This window comes from Branchiostoma floridae, chromosome 6 (assembly GCF_000003815.2).
Source record: "Branchiostoma floridae strain S238N-H82 chromosome 6, Bfl_VNyyK, whole genome shotgun sequence".
Lineage (NCBI taxonomy): Eukaryota > Metazoa > Chordata > Leptocardii > Amphioxiformes > Branchiostomatidae > Branchiostoma > Branchiostoma floridae.
Genome location: NC_049984.1, coordinates 4,562,959 through 4,584,984, shown reverse-complemented (window position 1 = coordinate 4,584,984; position 22,026 = coordinate 4,562,959). Strand labels below are relative to the sequence as shown.

Sequence of the window (22,026 nt, the reverse complement as noted above, 5' to 3'; positions counted from 1 at the left end):
CACATGCTGTTCCCTAATTGCTAAATCTAGACAGGCAGGTCGGGCGATGTGGGATTTTGTGGCCCTGGCCCCTGGCGACCTGCCCTCTGTGTTTGCCCCCTGCTGTGCCCTGTCAACTGAAGACATCACCTCCTAACAGCAGGGGCCAAGGGCTTCCCTGGCAGGTGCCGTATCACCGGTATCACGCACATTCGGGCTGTCGTTTCTCACACCGCCAAACCCTCCTCTACCTCCCCTTGGACTGTGTTTAACCTAATGCGCCTCAATTACTTTCCTTTTTCCGACAGGAGGCAGGCACTCAGGTAAATGACGGAGAAGAGATAAAGGCAGGGCCTCTCTACGATTTTAATTCCCCGCTGAGGAACACTTCCTGGTTCTATTGCTTCCACATGACTGCGTCTGCTGGGGCCATTCCCAATCAGGCTGATGCCCATCACCAAGGTTATAGAACACCACTTGTGGCTATTGCTGGCAGTAAATGTAGTAAATCTCTCCCCTGCCACTTCTGCGGGAGGGCACTGTTAACAGATTAGGGCCAGGAAGTAAACTGCTTGTTGGAAAGAGCTAAAATGGCCAAAAAAACGGTCCCCGGTAACAGCCAATACAGAACAAGTACAAGTGATTAACGGTCAGGCAACCGTGGCTTTTATTGAGGCTGGAAGTACATACAATGTGTGAGGCATATTTGTGGGGTTGCGCAGCAATTGCCAAGTGCACTTACTACATGAATACCAACTTGCGTGCCACTGTTCACCACCTTTTCGAGCCAGGTCGAGGGGTCAATACGATAAAAGGGGCTCAATAGCGTGGAGTGACAAAAACGTCTCTGTTTGTGCATTCTGAGGGTTGGCGCCTCCGGTACAACCATGGCCATGGGATGACAGTTAGAATGCCAACACGATCAGATTCCTAATGGCAAGACCTGAAGAAGTCATTTCTGTGCTGCATCATAAGTAGATTACAACAGAGCATAAAGACTCTTTTTTTGTGTGTGATTCATATGAAGGTTTATCTTTGACATCATAGTAAGAATTTTTCTTAAGTTGTGTTCTAAAATAGCAGGTAAGAATTTCTTCTTCTTTTTGTGATCTTAATAATATGTCATATTTCATTTGTGAAGCAGTAGAAAAATTTAGTTAAGTTCCTTTTATATACTGTACGTAAACCATCCAGCATTGGCACATATGTACATAGATCGGATTTCTAACAATACATAAAATAACACTCAAACAATAGCAAATAAAAAACATGCAGGTCACAAGTCGCAGTAAAAGATAGGGTTGTAAATTCCTCCCAACGCATTTTCTGCCGGGTCAATTCCTGCATTAACGGATCCCGGGATGAGACAGAAAAAAACAATACAATCAATAGACGGTGCCGGGCCACAATCACTATGTATCATCTGCGGAGCCATCATACCAAAACGCAGTATCACTTCCCAGCTCCCACAAATCTGCCAGGAACGCCGGCTCTTTGTGTCCGATATTACCTGGGGCAGCGTCCGACAGATAAATCAGCGCCGCCTAAATGGCCCCAAGACCTTAAAAAGGCAAAGTAACCTTGGTTTATGGAAGGAGAGTCCGACCCGATCGGACACCCTTAAAGTGCTTTTCTGCGATGGCGGAAGATAGGTGTGAGCACTTCCAGGGCCGGGGATAATGCTATGGAAAATAGCTTTGGGCACGCATTACGGTTCAGGGACACATCGTGGGAAGCATCCATCTGTTACATTTCTTTCCTCCCCCTTATTGACCCAATCGCGAGTAATGACTCCACGCTCCGCCGAACGCAACTTGGCTGCGTGGCCAAAAAAAGAGAGAGAGAAGATGCAAACTCGAATGTATATTTCCACCCCAAAGGGTTATAGGTGGGGTACAACCTGTGCAAAGGCGACGTCGTTAGATCCACTTACAAGAGAAGATTAATAACACGTAGGTTATGTTTGCCAGCCCTTGGAGCGGCGCTCGGGTAGAATGCGTCAATTCCACATGGGGTATGTGTGGGCTGGGGTGGCAAGTGTAATGGTTATAAACTGCACCCTTCCTAAACGGCAAATAACACAGTCATGCATGAACTGCCACAATATAAGCAATCCCCTCCCTGCAGTTTTACTGAATCCTGCTAGGTGATGCTTCCAGGAGAGAGTGTGTTGCAATTCTCTAGCCTGGTGTCTAGCCCTATTATAGCTCCCGAGTCTCTTTGTATTTGCCGAGAGGACAGAAGAGACACGGAAGCTATAAAACGACTGGATGCCCGGCTAGCAAATCCCTGTTGTATCAGCTGCTGGCTAAGCTGATGCTAGAAACAATAACACCACACTCGAATGCTCAAGCCTCGTGCGATAAGACCTCGTACTTCAAGACCTTCTTTCAACCGATTTGACATTCCAGAGAGCCATTTATCAAATAATACAATGAATGACAAAAGCATTTTCCAAAACATTCTCTTGGCCCGGCAGTTGCTACCACTCAACTTTCCATTTCTGTATTCCAAACAACACCTTCTTCACTTGTCTGCTATAATTTGGGTATGGGCATATGGCACTAGATTTTTTCAGCACGTATAACCATAGTGCACTGCAAAAAGACACAAAGTTGGTTTTGTGGTTAGGAATCCAAAGGTTCTGGGTTCAAATCCTTAGCAGATGCTGATGTTATGCCCTTAGATAGGCACTCTGCATATATTTCTCCAATCAACTCAGGTGAAAATGAGTACCTAGCTTCGGCAATGCAAGTCCTCTCAGACAAAGCCTGAGGTCTCATGTTTGAGGGGAGCCACACCTCAAGCAGGTTAAAGACCCTACCACACTTATAGAAAAGAGTAGGGGTCCTTTCCAATTCCTTGCGAGTGGATCAAACCTTACAGTCTGGCCTTATGCAACTTGTAGTTATAAGTTACTCAGGTTACTGCACAAAAGTAAACTGGTGTGTGTTGCCTCAATGTGGTTTCCCCGGTTATGCGAAACAAACACTGGAAATTCAACCATTTAGCAATTATAAAGTAAACAGACCCCAACCGCATTCCTATCATTTTTCATAGGCTCCGAGAAAACATAACCATAGCGACTGAAATGACACAGGAGGTGAATTGAACTTAGGACCTCTCCTTTGACTGACGGCACATAGCGCTGCTGCCACTCTCGCTACACAAACAACATACGAGTCAAGGTCAGGGTTGGTCTACAGACTACAACAACTCTCTCTCACTGGGGAATGGGTCATGCTTCAACATTAGCTTAATGACTTGTAAACTTGCATAACCTGAAATAACACAGATAAACATGGTATGTACTCAATAGACCAACCCCAAGCCCCATCTACGTACAGGTACCTGTGTGACTAACATAACAAAAAAGGAAGAAAAACGTGCAGTAGAAATGCAAGAACTTGATAAACTTCTAATGATGGCTCTTAAGATCAAGGTATTGAATCAAGGCCCTGTTTAATATAAAACAAATGATACCTATGATGCAAAATGATGTAAAACATAAATGTACAAATGGAAGAATTTGACTTATTTTGATGGCTCAACAGACCAAGCTTCTTGTAAACCTATGTCACTGGCACAGTAACACTTAACCAAGAAACATACAACCATGAAAGAACCATAAGTGTATAATATAGAATTTGGGGTATCTTTGACAATGATCACCATGAAATTGCACAAGTGGGGCCGCGTAGCACAGTGGTAGTGTATTCGGCCCGTGACCGAGAGGTCGCCGGTTCGAATCCGCCTGTCGTGTTGTCGGTCTTGTGCCCTTAGGAAAGGCACTTTACACGACTTTCCTCACTTTACTCAAGTGAAAAATGAGTCGTCCCTCGGATAGGACGTTAAATGGAGGTCCCGTGTATGGGGAGAGCCATACCCCTTGCACGTTAAAGAACCCCCACACGTGCGATGGTGCGGTGTGCGTTGGTGCAAATCCTTCTGTCGGGAGTTGGTGATTCACTTCAAATCACCCGGATGGAGGCCTGGCGAACCTCTGTCTCGTATCAGCCTCATGGTGATCTACATCATTCACCCGGACGGGTGTGTCACCCCGTAAGGGGCGGTATAACCCGTCGTGTGCGAACATGTGCGAACATGTACAGGGTTAGCCCTTGATAATAGCCTACGGCTAGTTGGGCAGCCCTGGCTGTTTGTAAACAGCTGAACAAATAAATAAATAAATTGCTATCAAAGACTTGAAAAGGTGAAGGGTTAACCAGAAAATATATCACATGTGGTGATACATTATGGAACCATGGCCTACGTGCTCGCTATCACAGAGACTGATAACAGGAAATTAGCACAAACTGTTTCTCTTTGGCTCCATCACGGTGGCAAGGTCGGCTTGTGGTTTATAGTGCTGTTGACTTAGAATCTGAAAGCTCTGGGTTCAAATTCCTGGCAGGGCTCAATTTTGTGCCCTTGAGAAAGGCACTTTACACCCATTTCCTCACTTGACTTACGTGAAAATGAGCACCTAGCGTTTGTTGGGAAATCCAGTCATATGGGTATTCTTAAAGCTTATGTCCAGGCAGATTTACTGGTGGCATTAGATAGTATCAAAGCTGGCAAAGGAGTGTAGCCGGCCAGGGAGTATCAGAAGCAGCCAGCTACACTCCTTTGCCGGCTTTGATACTACTGTCTTATGTGGCTTATGCCACTGGTAAATCTGCCTGGAAATAAGCATAAAGCCAGAGGTCCAGTGTTTGAGGAGAGCCATAAGTTATAACTCAAGCAATAATCTAAAGAACCCACCACACTTATCGAAAAGACTAGGGTCCATCCTTGTGTGAGTGGATCAACCTTACAGTCTAGTCTTCAATGTAGCTTTTAGGCAAGCCACCCGTGATGATGATGATGATGAGCCAAAAGATCTTCAGCTAGGTTACCCCCTCCAAGATTGAAAAAATGGTCCAGTCTTGTCTCACCTTTGTAAAAGGTGGTTTACCTCCAAGAACAAGTAAAGTAGTCAAAAAAGGTCTCCAGCTTAAATACCCCCTCCAAGATTGAAAAGATGGTTCAGCCCGGTCTCACCTGTGTCGGACGCACCCCCTCCCGACTGAGACCCAGGAGAGGATACATGCGTCGGCGCGACGGTCCCGCGGCTACCAGAGCTTCGTGCTGACTCCGTCTCGCTGTCGCTACCATCAATCACGATCACCGGCTCTGCCTTCCTCCGAGATGACAGCTGCAACTTCTGCAGAGTAAAACCATAAAGATCATTAACTTGAAAGTTCATCTGTGTTGGTAGAAGTCATTCTTGAAATAGTTGAACTGTAATTTCCAACACAAAAATTGAACTCACCCAAACTTTCAACTGCACAGCATCAGTCTTTGTTCATTCCTTGAAAAAGACTGATGCTGTGCAGTCGAAAATTTGGGCGAGTCCATAAAGATCGTTATCGGGACAAAGTGTGGGACATATAAGTCACATAAGAGACATTACAGTGATAATGACAGCAAATTGTGCTCAAAAGATATACATGTACATAATTCATACAATAATACATTTGTATGCAACACTTGATCATGAAGATACAAAAGGCTAAGAAAAGAAATTGCACTTTCTTTTTAGGCCTAATATACTATAAAACTCTTCCCAACTTAATATCACTGAGCTGTGTACAAATATAAAATTTTGAAATAACAAAAATGCACTTGTCCATGATACAATTCAAGTGCTCTCAGAATCGTTATATTATCTAACCTTTCATTTTCAACTGTACTACCAGCGTATGTCTATCAAAACAATTAGAAAATCTACAGCAGAGACAAAAAAACACTGTTAGAACGGACAGTGATAAACAGGTAGATGATTGGTCTATCAACGTAAATATGCATGCGATGCAGTTTTAGCATACGTCATATATGGTATCTAAACACACACACACACCAAGAGACAATGCCTCAGCACGGCATATCAGACGCTGACATCTGTTAACACATCATAGGGACACAATTATACCCCTACATCAGTCACTCCGGATAGACCATTTACGGATGATAGCCACCAACGCACCCAGAATCTGCTGAATCATTAATGAGATATCCCTCCGAAAGTCTGTCGCCACGTTTTGTGCATTCACGATACAACCTCGGCCTAATTCACATTCTTGCATAGCATTCCTCTCACAAGCTGTAACACGAAAACTATGCAATAAAACTTGCGATTCCAATTTGACTTCACTTAAAGCAACCTTGGCTTTGAAATTGCCACATCTACATATAGATGATGCGACAAATCATGAAATCGAGATTACAGTCATCATCCGTTCACATTTCGATGTCAGGACGACGCGGGAATGATCTGTCTTTTTTCTCCCACACACGTATCGACGTAAAGAAGAGGACATAATATATTTTTCCATTTTTCGATGCAAGGGCGACGTGCGAATGAGCCGTCCTTTTCTCTCTTACATACCTTTAAGGAGACGAACCTTGGCAGAGAATGATAGCGGCAGTGGCCAAGGTTAACACGTCCCAGAATGAGTAATTCTGGTGAGTTGTTGTGACCTATTGATTGCCAGACCCCCCTTCGTCACGCCTCAGTTCCACCACGTCTCACTTCATTTGTTGCTGGCACATGAGTGATTGCTAACACAATAAATTCTTAATGATCTCCCCTATAGTGCCACCAGAGCTGGGAAAATGCAACCTATTTCAATTAGAATACAATTAGCATGCTGCTGGAGATAATCTGTGCTCAATGGTTATTCACACTTTTAGATTCTTATTCACACCTTACTGGTGTCCAGGGTTTTGGACCAACACTAGAAGTCCTCTTGATGGCAACTATCATAAGGGTGCGAAAGACTGGTGCCTTGTCGTTTGCACAGGAACTATCACTGTCAAAACAGAGAAGACAAAGGAATACGCAGGTCTTTTGTACGTGTCCATAACAGCTCAAGGGCTTAGCTTGCATGTGTACACTCATGTAAGGGGAACAATAGACAAACGACTAAAAGTAAAACAATGCAAGCTGCGAGTGAAAATGTGAACCACAAAGATTTTTGGTACCACCTGGAGAATTTTACAGTTTATTTTGACAAGAAAGCGCCAGCTCTGGACATGATAGACTTAGCCTTTTTATGATCTTCTTGATATTCTCTTTGTTAATAGCCCTTTGTGTTAGTCCATTAAAACATCATTGTCCCCAGCTAATACCAGGTGTTCTTTTGTTCACTTGCTAGACCGAGTAATCAACGGCACTCTAACCAAACTGTACAATACTCATCAAATCTGGTTATGAAATCTCAAGCCTACTAATACTATGAAGATCTGATTAACTATAAGTACAATTTATTTACATCTTGTAGAATGTAGACATATAAACTCAGAGTCAGGATCTATAAAGATGAAACTGTAAAGTCGATAGCTGTATTATAGTATAATTTTTAATTTCTGTATATCAAAGACCTGAGGGTATGGATATAAACCAGTCAATATCTAACGATTTACATGTATCTCTCAATGCTAGTATAATATTTCTAACGAAAATCTGTCAGGATTCTGGAGCATTTTGCTAAGGGGAAATGATCATAATTGCTTTCTTGATACGTTGGCATGTTCTTGTATAGCAAACAGAAGATGTATCAACAAACTTGCTCATCAAAAGTATAGATATGCAAATGAGTTTTTGGACATAAGGTGTGAGTGGGTGAACTATGCATACATGCCAATTAGTATCACACTTGCATAATTGTAAAGAAAACAAGATATTCTATCTATGTAAATTTGAATGTTTGGTACTTGTAGATCTGTGAAAACAAGTAGGTGTCAATGGCACAGTTGTTTGAAATGTAATAAGTTACCTGACGAGTAAAAAAAACTCAATACTAAGTCTGTAACTAGTGTAAGAATTTGACTTTTTTTCAGGTGTGAAAAATAGATAGTAAGTGAAAGGCTGAATTGTGGTACATGTATGAAAAAATTAACAACATAATACTGACATAGAAATACCAGTACCATTTCAAAAATACAAACCATAATGCCTGCTTCTGAAAAGCACAAATTTTGAAGAACTGCATTTTCATTATTACTTTACTGATTGACTTTGACAATACATCCTATGGTTAGTTTGAACCCTGATAGGATACAATTTTATACAATGGTGCTTGACCCTCAGTTTGCAAAATTCCATGGCGTGAATATTGTCTGTTTTGATTTCAATATTGATTATGTTCTGGTTGGCTGGTAACGGAGCACCTGAAAGGCAGATTGCAGCCTGACACCAGCCTGATTTCATGCATAATTTATGTGAGATGAATTGAAAAGGCGCTGTGTAATTTGTGGTCTGTTGATTTTCCCTGGTAGCTTCGCTCCTAGATATAACGGGACATGTGAAGAACCCTCATCATATCCAGATCGATAGAATATGATGAGAAATTACGATCATCGCAAAACAAGTTTGACGTGTTCATCTAAAATCGAAACATGGATAACATTTTAGAAATTGCAATGACATTCCCGACAGCATCCAAATTCCGTCTATTTTTCGTTGACGGAACATTGAGTTTTACTACCGGAATACGTTAAACTTTTTACTAGGAGATTCAGACTCATCTGTTCGTGTCTGATTCAATTGAGACAGAATACATTCTAGCAGCGAATTGTCATTAAGGGAAACCCGTTTTCCCAAACTGGGGCAGTGATAATAGCCTATCAACATGTCTCCCTCATATGGCACTGCGCCGGAAGGCCGGCTTAGTTCTTATTAGCCAATTACGGACGGTGAACTTGCCCCTGCACCAGCTGTAGGGTCCCACCCTGGGGACCGCCACCCATTCCGCATGTATCACCCTTTCTGTGGGTAGAATATTATGGATGGCGCCAGGCTCCCCAAGGGCAACACACCACACTGTTGATATACTTAGTAGGCGGGAGGGCGACTCCATTTGGCATGCTGGGGGTGTGCGAAACATTAACAACAGTGCTGAGGTACAAAAATGTGAGCAGATCCATACCCATCCTTATAAATGTCAAAGTGCTATGCCAATAGACTAATGTCTAAGTTGGGTGTACGATGTATGACTGCCTTTACTTTTGCACCTGTCCGCCCCAACGTATTGGTCCGGAAGACGACCACAAAGGAGATTAAGCCGTCATTACTGACAATCAAGAAGATATGTTCTGCACCCTTTCACTCTATAGGGGATTACAAACGTCGCTTTCAGGGGGAGGGCCCTGATAGAATCCTAATGATGTCATAGCTCTATGTGGGAAGGGGGCCAGCTGACGTCATGCTAATTTTACTCATCACAGCAGTAGACTGCAGAGGTCACGGTGTATGCATATTCAGGGATAGAACAAACAAATCTGTGGACGTCCACACACACACACAACAGGGGTTGGATGGAAGGATCGATGACAGTAGATCACAAGGTTTAGGGCTAACATCCTGGCACATTTTTACTGCAGGGGAAAGTGCTGGGGGCATGCTGACATGACACCCGGGATAAATACAAAGGTGCAGCTGCCATTGTCCGCCCTGCCATGCATATCAACAGACTCCCACACACAAAGAAGATTTGTGGAGGCACGGGCCAAGGGACAACCCGGGCTGTACCGACACCCAGTCGGACCTGAATACCAACAACTAACTCTCGTCCAGAATACAAGCTGATAAATTCCTGGCAACATAACGCCGGAAACATGACCTACAAAAACGACAGGAGGGTTCCTGCCCCTTGTAATACTTGCACACACATTACGGACTGACCCCGGCAGCCAGTTAGGCAACACGCAACGCTAAAGCCTGTCTGTCTGTTAATCCAGTTTATCACACGTAGGCAAACCAACGATCCAAACACACTCTCACTACACACCAGCTCCTGTCTAAGCTATCATAAGGAAGAAAAAAGCCAAGTTCTTGTGACCACTTACTCTGGAGTCTTGGAACTGTTCTCAGAAATGAAGGGCTGCCTCACAGTCACAGGTTTTGGGAGGCCCAGCACACTGCCACACTGCAGGAAGCTTGACTCAAACTGACAATGAAATCACTGGACAAATGCATGCAAAAACCAAGCTGGGAACAAAGGAACACATGGCAGCCCCTGTTGGCTGTAAATAAAACATGCCGCTAATTGTGATGGTAATGTAGATCTGGGTCGGACCACTCCAGAACGGGGGTGCTGCCTCATAAAATACACACTCATCACCTCTCATTTGCAAGTGAGTCAATCTGGTTAGGTCACCATGAATAGACAATTGCCTAACCTTCTGTCATGTAAAATGTGATTGGCTCTCTGTCACCAGAATCCACTATGTCCTAACCAGCTGGCCAAAGGGCCATTCTAAAACTACACCAGAAGAATTCTAAATTATTTAACTTCCGACGGAGCAGTCTTTGAAGCCAAAATCCCCCCTGGGAAAAATGGAGGAAAGGGAATATAAAGTGCTCTAATCATTTATGTCACACATGAGTGAATAATAAAATTAATAAACCAAGAAGTACAGAGGTTTCTACATGCATGCAGAAACAGTACCTGTTGCACTGGACCCACCTGGTAAGGTTATGAGGTCAAAGCTCGGACAAAAGCTCTTTGTGAAAGGAGAGGGGGACACTTTCTATTGCATGCCTTGCGACACAAGTCGTGTTTGTATAGGGTTCCGTCCTTTTATCTGAGAGGGGTTTCGAATTCCCCTGTAAAAAGTGAAAGCAGGAAAAAGTGGCCTCTGTACAGGAAATAGGATTACGTTCTCACATTATGTCTCAAGGATACTGTGTCTCCTCACAGAATAAGGAACATACATGGAGTAATAGTCTAGAAGAAGGGTCCTAAGTTGGCATGTTTCCAGACTACAGCATATAGTAATCCTGACAGTGACACAATAGCTTGTCTATAATAATCATGTCATAATCATTGGGAGAATAGGGCTAGGGGAGGAAAAACAGGTGAGTACTCGAGTACTCACCTGTTTTTCCTCATTCAGTCAGTTACGTTGTACTGGCACTGACAGGTCAAAAACATGTCAGGTACTGATAATCAATGAATTTATGAAATGCTTGCTATGGGAAATAAAGGCATACAAAGGTACGGTACATAGTGCACGCAAGGGCAATATCATGTATTTCTCTTCCTGCCCCCCACCCCACCCCTTAAGCCGGTGGAACCACAAGTATGGTAATTGTCTGCCCTACAATGTCCTTCCATTTTCGGATTTGAACCACCATCCCCTGCCAAGATACCATCCTGTCAGCTCTCCCAGGCCTTTAGAGTGCAGGCAGTATGGATGTTTAACCTCTATGACCTACCTTTGATGCCATCTGGGCCCAGTGTTGTTAAATTCTACCCCTGCGTTGGGCGAGCCTCTGACCTCTCATGCGAGGGGCCATGGCAAAAATACGAACACGACACAGCCTCCGGCTACAGACCCACTGTTTATCTCAGGACGTACCACTCTCGGAGGGAACGACTACAACGCCAGTCCCGACCCATTACAGACAAAACAATCCCCGTCTAACGACCTAAAACAAAACAAATGTGCCAGGCTTTGCGAGAGATCCTAAGCCAGGAAACAGGAGGTTTTTAATCATTTCCTTTCGTTCACCCAGGGTGATCCACCACAAAGGAAAGTGGTACTTCCTAGGTTGTGGCGAACAGCCCCGACCTTCTCTGTGCCGTCTAATTATCCCTTTTGGGTGGATCCTGGCCCCACAATGCCCCAGGCACAGAGGGAGTCAGGGTGGCTGGCCCCAGCAGGTGCTACTGGCCGCCCAACAAAAACAAATTTCACACCCTGATGGTTTGACCTTTGACCTACGTGTCCCTGGAGATTAGATGGCCCATTGTGGTTCATGTGGCACAGTTAGGCATGTTTTACCTAGTGATATAGGAATTATCTTGTTGTACTGTACATGTAATGTATGGGTACATTTATTCTGAAAGAAGTACGGCAAAGCTTAAACTGATTGATGTTGGACGATAGTGCTTAATGCTGTATGTGAATAGTTAACCTTGCTTGTTATGGTAATGTTTGATGTTGGAAAATGATTTTTAATGTTGTAGCTATGACAGTGTTGAACGTATATAAATATTTACTGATTAAGCTGGTTCTGGGTTACTATCACACTCTTGTATGGGAAGCTTTGCAATTCAGCACTTTGGCTGAACAAGCTTTCAATACATGTTGCTCTTTGGAAAATAAACCAGTCTACTACTACTACTACATCTTTATTGAAATACATGTAATTCATAATACATAGCAATACTATGGATATATGGCACACTCTAATGTGTACTAGTATATTGAAAATTTAAAAAATGAAGAAAATCTCAAATCATGGAGACAACCCCAAAAACCGTGGGAAAGCTGGTAAAAAGTGATAATTGTGACAGAAAGTGTAACAAGGCTGGTTCAGAGTTACCAGTAGCAAGGACTGCACATAATTGGGTTAGCTTTGTGATATATCATTAATTCATTTACAGATTTATATCCTTACCCATAAGTTTTAACGGATCAGTTAGGGCCTAATGATTACAAAGCACATAAAAGCTATCTTCTTTCTATGACTTATTTTACATCATCTGCAACAATAAATATGGCTAGTTTCTTGCCTTTTATTTTATAATCATGTACTGTCACTTACATATTACAAATCTTACACAATGAATAAAAAAATCAAGATAGGACAAACTTTACAATGCATTTTTTCACTTTTTTTCTTGTTTTACTCAGTGAACCATACCATTCCAACAGCTACCACTACTGCCCGAGCACTTGATGTACTTTATATTCTACACATGCACACGTTTTGCACAGCCTCATGCAAATTGGTAAAACTGCCGTCTAATGTAATTATTTCTATGCTACCCCTCATGTGCAATTATTTGGCCGGTCCTTGCACGTTTTCTTACTCCTTGGGGGGTTTTCCCGCAAGTTCGATTAAGGTACATGTTGTTGTAATGTTCGATAAAGTAATAAAAGAGGCTTTGTGTATTATCAGGAAATTACATTTCGTAAAATTGTGAACACAGACTGACTGTATAACGCCACTGTTGCTGAATGTAGGTAAAAAGAAAGTCTGAAAAATTAATAGAATATATGGAATCAGCAAATAGAATGCTTTGAAACGTTATGTTCAATAAAGTTCATTCAATTATGTTCATTCTGCTTTTGCTGAAGAAGAGTGATGGATGTCACTCGAAACGTCCGGAAGTAAATATCCGTTTTTATCCAGTTGTAGAGATTGAATTGTATTTGAATATTGCTTACCTGGATGTCTAACCTTCATAAACGTTCAATAAAGTATTATTAGGAAATTATATTTCGTAAAATTGTGAACACAGACTGACTGTATAACACCACTGTTGCTCAATGTAGGTAAAAGAAAGAGTCTGAAAAAATAGATAAAATGTATGGAATCAGCAAATGCATTTTTGTACAAAATATGCTTTGAAATTGAAAGGGTGATATTTGATAAAGTATTATTAGGAAATAACATTTCGTAAAGTTGAAAAAAAAAAAGAGTCTGAAAAATTATTTTAAATGCAAGCCTGAAAATGCAATGGAATCAGAAAATCATGCTTTGAAATCAATAGCTTTATTAATAAAAACATATTTGCACTTGTTTCCCAAAGTTATTTTTTAATCATATATCTATCATAATCAAGAGCACTGGTAAAAGTTAGGCATGTCGGTGTTAATACCAGTTAGGTAAATGATACATATCCTTGTACATGGTTAGGGAGAAAAGCGTGTAATCAACTCTGCAGGGTGCCATTCAGCCTATTCTTAGCAGTTTTCCATAGTCCTGCTAGGTGGCTCTCTTAACCAAGTTTCAGAAATGGTCAACCTGCTTCAAAGTTCTCCTGACATTTGCTTCAACATACAAATTTGTCAATGAATGAGTTATTTAGTAATCTGGATACACTGAATAACTACATATATCAACTGAACAATTCAAAGGCTAGCAGCCAATGCAGTAACAGTTGGTATGTTCATTTTGTATCTATCTTTTATCCAATCTTCGAAGTGTTTTTTTTTAACATAGGAGGTACGGTATGGTCAAACATCTGTGATGGATCACTTTGGCTGAAATGAAAAGAAAAAAATCCCTAACTACCGGCCAAATTTTTTCAGGATGGTGATCGGAAACAGCGTTTTTCTTAGGCTCGACAAGAGGATTTCTTGACACTGACATGCCCACGACCAAGGAGCTTTTATCAAGGAGCTTTTATCAACCACACAGCTCTTGCAACATGATCAGTACATAAAACCTCCATGGTTGATGAAGGTTAAAAGATTGAAGAATGCCCATCAAAGTTTAAGATATCATGGTCATAGTGTGATAAATTTGGTAAAGAAAGACCATTACCGCAGGTTGAAGATTAGAAATTCCGAAATTCCAGAACGTGAAAAATTTAGTATAAAAAGCCTACCCAGCAAGTTGAAGGTTTAGCAATCAAGGTGTGATAAATTCATGTAGAAAGCCTCCCTCGGCTCCTTGCAAACGCTACCCTAAATTTTTTTGTTGGGGGGGGGGGGGGGGCACCCAGTGCAAGGAGCCCGGTAAAAATTGGATGGTACCTAGGCTATCCCTCAGCAGGCTGGAGGGTAAATGTTAAAAATTTAAAAAAAAATTAAAAATGATGAATTTGATTTAGAAAGTCTACCTTTTCAGGTTTAAGGTTAAAAATTCAAAAGTGTGACAGGCCAAGCACTCTAGTTATTTTTGGAGGATGCAAATATTGCCCCGGAGTCTCAAGTTTGATCCTGGCTGACAGCTAAGCTCAACACTTTCAGCTTATATCAGCACAGTCAGTAAAACTCTCTGGTCTAACTTTCATTCCCATGTGATGTGGCTGACACAGGGAATAACTGGAACCACCTGGCTTTACCTACCACACACAACATCATTATGTTCGCTGTTCCTCCTCTCCAAGCAGAGGTTAGGCTTACACACCACATCATAATGTTCGCTTTTCTTATTCTCCAAGTAGAGGTTAGGCTTACCTACCACACACGGCATCATAATATTCGCTCTTCTTACTCTCCAAGCAGAGGTAAGGTTTACCTACCACACACAACATCATAATGTTTGCTCTTCTTACTCTCCAAGCAGAGGTTTGGGCTGATCAAATCTCGTTTATAGCAGCCCGCCCAACATCCCAGTTACAGCCCTGGTCAGCACAGTTAAATGTGTCACACAGACTGCAGAGGTTAGGCTCTGATTTAATTTTGATGTCTTTTTAGGCATTTCTGTCAAACTTTCTATTGTAGGATTTAACGCTGCATACTGCACTTTTAATTTTTTACGTTTTTTTTCTCAACACGTGTTGCCTCATCCTTTCTGAGGGGGACGTAAAGATGGTGGACTGGTGTATGAGAGAGCTTTAGACGGTAGTCTTAAAGCTTTAAACCTCTGCAAGTAAAATAGCCCAACACACTTATCAACAAGAGAATGGGTGTCCAGGGACACCTGAAAAACAGGGTGTATGATTTTTACCCTTGAAAGACAAAACAAAGTGAATGGAATGACCCAGTGTCATCATCGGTCAGCTGCAGCGCAGGCGACTGTAAGTTTCTTCCAGGCCCTTCTGTTGACTTGACTTGACTTTATTCAGATCCATATTGAATATTCAAGCATATTGTAGCTATTCTTCCTGTGGTCTTTTCAAAACTTTTCTGTTAGCAGCTTGACCCAGTGTGCTTGGATGAAAACATGGGCCGCACTGTACCACTAGCTACCAATTAAAGCTTCCTCCTCAGCCTAAATGACTAAATCATTTCAGACCCACCCCAGAGCAATTACGGTTTGTCTCCCCACCTCCCAGCTGCTCTCCCAATTAGTGTGCTCTGTAACATCTGCTGAGGAATGCTGGGAGCACACAAAGGACCACTTCAGTCAAATGGCAGCAGCAGATGGTTCTACACAATGTCCGTCTTGGGCCTGCCCGCTGCCTACGCCCTACACAAGGCGATCTTTAGTACAAAAACTACTTTATATAAACCTCAGGCCTCACGCCACCGCATTTTTCCTAAGCCAACAAACACATGGATTGACGAGTGTTAAGAGGACTGATAGCTGATGTTGATCCGACTCTAAAATTTGTCAACGTAGGAAAGCAAGAGGTTCAAGCCATTTTAGACACCCAGCTAGCCGTGATGTCATGATATGACATGTGCTAATGACCTACTTAACCCTATTACTCCCACATCCACATTCCACTTGTAGCTATGACTCAGAAGTGACAGGGTTAAATTTATCGAAATCAAAGATACAGAAACCACATCTGCAAAGAGGGTCTGCATGCCTTTTTCCGTTAAGCGTTACGAGCCATTTTAATTCACCGTTAATCGTTACCGACCCTCTCTAATTTAACGTTAATCGTTATCGGTATATTCTTCGTAAAGCGTTATTGGTCGTTTTAATTCAACGTTAACCGTTATTTGTTATCCCGAATTCACCGTTAAGCCTTACCAAGAAATCTTCGTAACCCGTTATACACACGAAGTCAAATGCTAGATAGAACCCCGGAAAATGCAGGAAATGGCGTTTCAATGGGTCCAGATTTCAAAATCTTCTCCAAGCCTCCCGGCCTTCGGCTCGAGCTCTGGACAGGGTAAAATATGTTGCGGAAGCGTCACCCTCAAAAACTTTATCACTCATACAGATTTCAGTGTAAACTTAGCTTAGTTTCGGGCAAAAAGTACTCCTAGAATGCAGAAAATGAGGTTTCGCCGGACCTTCCTTGCGACGGCTGGCGCCTTTGGCGCTCATGATGACATGGTGAAAATATGTTTGGGGCGTGGGTAGGCACAAAAACTTTTCTCTCTAAAAAAATGTCATTTAATCTAGCTTCGTCTTACAGCAAAATGTGTCCTTCAAAATGCAGTAAATGGCGTTTCAGACGGTCCAGATTTTAATTTTCCCGGACTTATGTTGCAACGTCTCGTGCCTTCTGAGCTCGAAATGGTAAAATATGTCGGGGGCTCTGGGGGTGGAGGCCAAAGCTATAATCATTGTGTAATTTGATGAAAATGTCAAAATCAACCTAGCTTAGTCAGTCGGCAAAATTTGCCGAAAATGCAGGAAACAGCATTTAAGAGGGTCTTGATTTTAAAATTTTCCCGGGGGAGCTTACCCCCGGACCCCCCTGGGATGCGTCGTGCTTTCGGCACTCCATGTGCTGAAACAATGGTTCAATCCCCCCATAAAAACATTGCTGCCGCCGTCTCTGTGGCGGGCCGGGAACTCTGCCTCCGTCAAATTACAGATGTCATGGACATTGTCCCTGTCATTCCTACGGGTTCCGGGCACCTTTTGCTCTGTCATTAGTCGGATATTTCCCCCCATTGATATAACTACTCTAGCATTGTATGAATAGGAATGCACGTCAATGTTACTTTCAACAGTGTTATGTTTTGTAACTCCTTCTGAATTTACCGTTAAGCGTTACCGGGCCTCCTGAATTTACCGTTAACCGTTACCTGGCCTCCTGAATTCACCGTTAAGCGTTACCAAGACCCCCCCATGCAGATCCTCCTGCAAAGATTTAAACTTTGCATTTGAAACCCCTACTTAGACTTGTCAGAAATTAAAAGATGGCTAATACTTTTTCTCCTATGTCTCTATGTTACAAAATGCATTCTGTATGTAACGTTAGACATAGTGACATACTGGTAAATTATGTACAAAAAGTTGTTTGACATCCGTGATAACTTTAACATGATTGTGTATGTGTGTGTGTGTGTGTGTGTGTGTGAGTGTGTGTGTGTGTGTGTTTGAGAGAGTGTGTGTGTTGTTTGAGTATCGTTATGCAAACTTTGTGACAACACGAAATTCAAGACTTGTGTTTGTGATTCAAACAGCAGTACATGTAGCAACAATATTGAAAACAGAATAAATGTTTGCGGGTGTTCTTAAAAACACTGCAAATATGTCCAGATTTACGGTCACACTGCAAAGGGCAGTTTACTTTAGTGTAACAGGTGTCCAAACTTCCATTTCTGCAGCGGAAGTGTGCCTGGGACCCGCGGCATGTTTGAACTTCACACCGAGGCGAGAAATGGAACTTCCTTTCTTCTGGAACGTCGTGTCGCCCGGATGCCATCCTTGTTCCGCAGAGCTGTTGACAAAGTCGCGTTCGTTCGCCAGAACTTACATAGAGAGCAAGTATGTTGACTGAGGATAGTATAGCTCTGAGATTGATAGCACAACAACATACGTTCAGGAAAATCAAGTGTTCTTCTGCCAACCTTCATTTTGACGATGAAAAAAATCACCATATACAGATGTAGTATAAAACACCATAAAATGATGACAACACTATTTGCTTTAAGGCAGGAATTTTGCATTTTCCATCCTGACATGGTCCCATCTTGTCTGCATTTCTTTTATTTTGTGGTGTTTCCTTATACAAAAAAGTTTACACATTAGAAAGACCCTTTTTGTAGAAGGAAAAGAAAACAAAAGACATGCAGACAAGATGGGAACAGTCACATGCAAAACATGGCAAAGCAGCACACTTCTGCTTGAGCACCAGAGCAACACACCTCTGCTTTGAGATGGGGCAATTGGTGAGAACTCGGGGTACCCCCCAAGCAAAATCCTTGCTACAGAGTACAGGCATGCAAAACATGCCAGAGCAATACTGTAAATGCATTTAAGTTCGCGGGGATTTAATTTCGCGGTAACGAGAAAAGGGACTTTTTGCGGTGGTTTTAATTTCTTGGTAGCACCATGCACTTAAGTCTCTTACTGCCAGGGAAAAATGTTCGCGGTGGTTTTAGATTCGCGGTGAAACGGCCACCGCGAAAACCGCGAACATTAATCCACCGCGAACATTTCTGCATTTACAGTATTGGTGAGAACTCTGGGTACCCCCCAAGCAAAATCCTTGCTACAGAGTGCAGGCATGCAAAACATGCCAGAGCCACGCACCTCTGCTTGGAGATGGGGCAATAGGCAAGGGCTGTGGGAGTCGTTGACCCCTGACCACAGGAGCCAGGGCTAAATGGACCACATCAAAGAGGAAGCTGTGGAAGTGATTCATCCTGAGGCCATCTGGGCCAGACTACACCTGGCCCTCATCGGAATTCCCATCAGGAATTAACCCAGATTGGATTCCCTATGTAATAGTATGTTACAGTTTAACTGACCAGTGTTCTGCAATCAACTTAATAGATCACATTCCTTACGTTTTTCGATCTAAATTAACGTTTTGTCCAGATTGCGTTCGATTTGTTGGAGTTTTAACCGATCAGTGCTCTAGAATTAACCCAGCAGTTGCATTCTGGATTTAATTGACAGATGCTTTGGAATTAACTCAGATTGTTCCCTATATAATAGTGTGTTACAGTTTAACTGACCAGTGTTCTGCAATTAACGTAATGGATTACATTCCTTACGTTTAAGTCTAGAATACATTGGTAATCTAAATTAACGTTTTCATCCAGATTGCATTCCATGTGTTGGAGTTGTAACTGACCAGTGCTCTGGAATTAACCCGGCAGTTGCATTCTGGATTTAATTTACAGATGCTTTGGAATTAACTCAGATTGCATTCCATGTTGTTGTTTTTACTGACCAGTGCTCAGGAATGGATTCAGATTGCATTCTGTATGCTAGTGTCTAACTGAAAAGGGTTCTGCAGTTAATCAGACTGCATTTCAAGTATCTTTTTCCCTGGAATTAACTCAATTTCATTCCATATGTTCAACTGACCATTAGGCCACACCAATTCAATTCGTTGGTTCACAGATTTCAAAAACTGAAGAAAAAAATACTTAACTGGAAAAAACATGATGAAAACAAAGCCTGAGGACCAGGTGTGTGCCTTGGTGCCTTTATGGAGTGAATACCCTCTAGTTTTATGATGTCTGCTTGCTATATTTTCATTTTTTTAAAAATCTGTGAACCAACAAATTAAATTGGTGTGGCCTTCCCCTGTCATTGCATTCTGCATATTGCAGCTTTTCTTGCATTCCATATGTTATACTAGTAGTTCAAATGACCAGTGCAGTGCTCTGGAATTCCAGGCGATTTGCAGAACTAACCAAAGCTCTGGAATCAACTAGGAATAGAACTGAACATTGATCTGGAATTAACTCAGATTGCAATCCCTACATTGCAGTGGCCAGTGCAGCTCTGGCGACTATAATGTGTTCTGTTGGTTATCAGTGGTCTCTCTTATCTGCCGACCGATTGTCCAGACCTCCATCCAAGTGCTATCTTTACTGTGGACTGAATGTACAGACTTCCATCTGAGTGCTATCTTTACTGTGGACTGAATGTACAGACTTCCATCTGAGTGCTATCTTTCCTGTGGACTGAATGTCCAGACCTCCATCTGAGTGCTATCTGTCCAGTGGACCGAATGTCCAGATGTCCGACCAAGTGCTGTCTTTGGTGAGGACAGTTATGGTGACATACTCACTTGGATCACTGACAGCATTCAGGTCATGTTGAAAGACAGTCCAAAGTGGGTTACAGTAGGTGTGTGGGGGTGCCTGGGTAGGGGGTGAGTAGGGGTGGGGTCACAGTACATAAATTAGGTACTGTAAATGTATTTAAGTTCGCGGGGATTTAATTTCGCAGTAGCAGGAAAAAGGACTGTTTGCAGTGGTTTTAAGTGCAGTAGCACCATGCAATTGTAGTCCTTACTGCGATGGAAAAATGTTCGCGGTGGTTTTAAGTTCGCGGTAAAGCGGCCACCGCGAAAACCATGAATATTAAACCACCGATAAAGCTTCTGAATTTACAGTACTTGATAGACTATCTCAGATAAATGCAAGACTATCTAACCTAGATTTATTTCAGTGTTTCTAGCCAATAGGCTAATCCTGACGTCCATCACAACTAGAAGTTTAACCAATGACAGCATGACCAGTAGTAGTTTGACCAATGAGAGAGCAGCTGCATGTCCGTCAAACATTTGCATTTTTATTTGTTTTTATTTTGCATTTTCCAATTTTGTTGGAGATGGGCACCTATATAAGTATATGATTGGCTGAACGAAAATGGCAAAGATCTTTTGTAATTGGTACATACGCAAATTAAGTGATATGGTAGATTTAAGAAATTTATGCTAGTTCATTCAAGAGCACACTTACCTTCCTGTTTTATCTGGATTTCAAATCTAACATTGAGCTTACCCTCAGCATGCAGCATGGGAATCTAAGCACCCTGTTTATTGTTGAAAGCAAAAATGGTGCAGCAGAAACGGAAATGTGAATTCCATATCAGCCGCTTGTGCCAAGAAAGCAGAGTTAAAAATAAGGACAAAAACTCGTAGTCATAACAGGTGTGGAATGATGATCTGAATCTGAGGTACAGTAAATTGTAAAATATTCAAGGTGGATTTATATAATTTTACGCAGTTTTGCAGCTCTCAATACAAACCCATCAGGCTAATACAGGGTTGTAGTCAGACAGAAATCATTTTCCGTCCCCTCAATTTTGAATGGCTTTGGCACAGCGTTGCTAGGGGGGTCCCAAGGAAAATTTTGAAATCAAGACCCTCTAAAATACTATTTCCTGCATTTTGAGGGTTAAATTTTGCTCACAGAGGACAGAATGGGCAAATTCTTTTTCCGTCCCCAGGTGCAAAATTCCGTCAAAGGACGGAAGGATGGGTGCTGGCTACAACCTTTGGCTGATAACATGGGCTTTGTCTTGCATTACCTTACTAAGGTTGGAGCCAAAAAACTCAAGCAACTGGATATGATTTTGGAGACGGCCAGACGTTTCAGGTAGCCTCCACTACTAGAACCCTTCGTCACACTGAGGAGATCTATTGAACAGCAGGTTTTATACCCTGAATTGAATTGAATTGAATCCATTGATGTATTACTGAAGTTCAATCACAAACTCAAATGCCTCCTTCCCCCTCGTATTGCAAAATTAAGCCCTTGGAAAAATAGATTAATCTACAGTGTATGATTACATATTATCATATAGCCAGGCGCCGCGGACCAATCAGAAGGCCCCGTTCCACGTTGGTTATGACGCCGTAACACGTAGATTCAGGCCAGGCAGGTGGGTATCGCTCCCCTGATTGGTCAGAATGAATCGACACCGGCACCGGTGTCGAT

The 22,026-nt window shown here is 42.3% G+C and overlaps 1 protein-coding gene across 1 annotated transcript in view; it reads right to left on the bottom strand.

The window, feature by feature from the left end:
- The window catches only part of LOC118417506, a 44,819-nt gene that overhangs the window by 14,360 nt on the left and 8,433 nt on the right, over window positions 1–22,026 (bottom strand). The window contains exon 2 of the mRNA XM_035823088.1: window positions 5,023–5,185. Coding sequence (XP_035678981.1) covers window positions 5,023–5,185 — 163 coding nt within the window. The remainder of the gene's footprint in view (window positions 1–5,022; window positions 5,186–22,026) is intronic.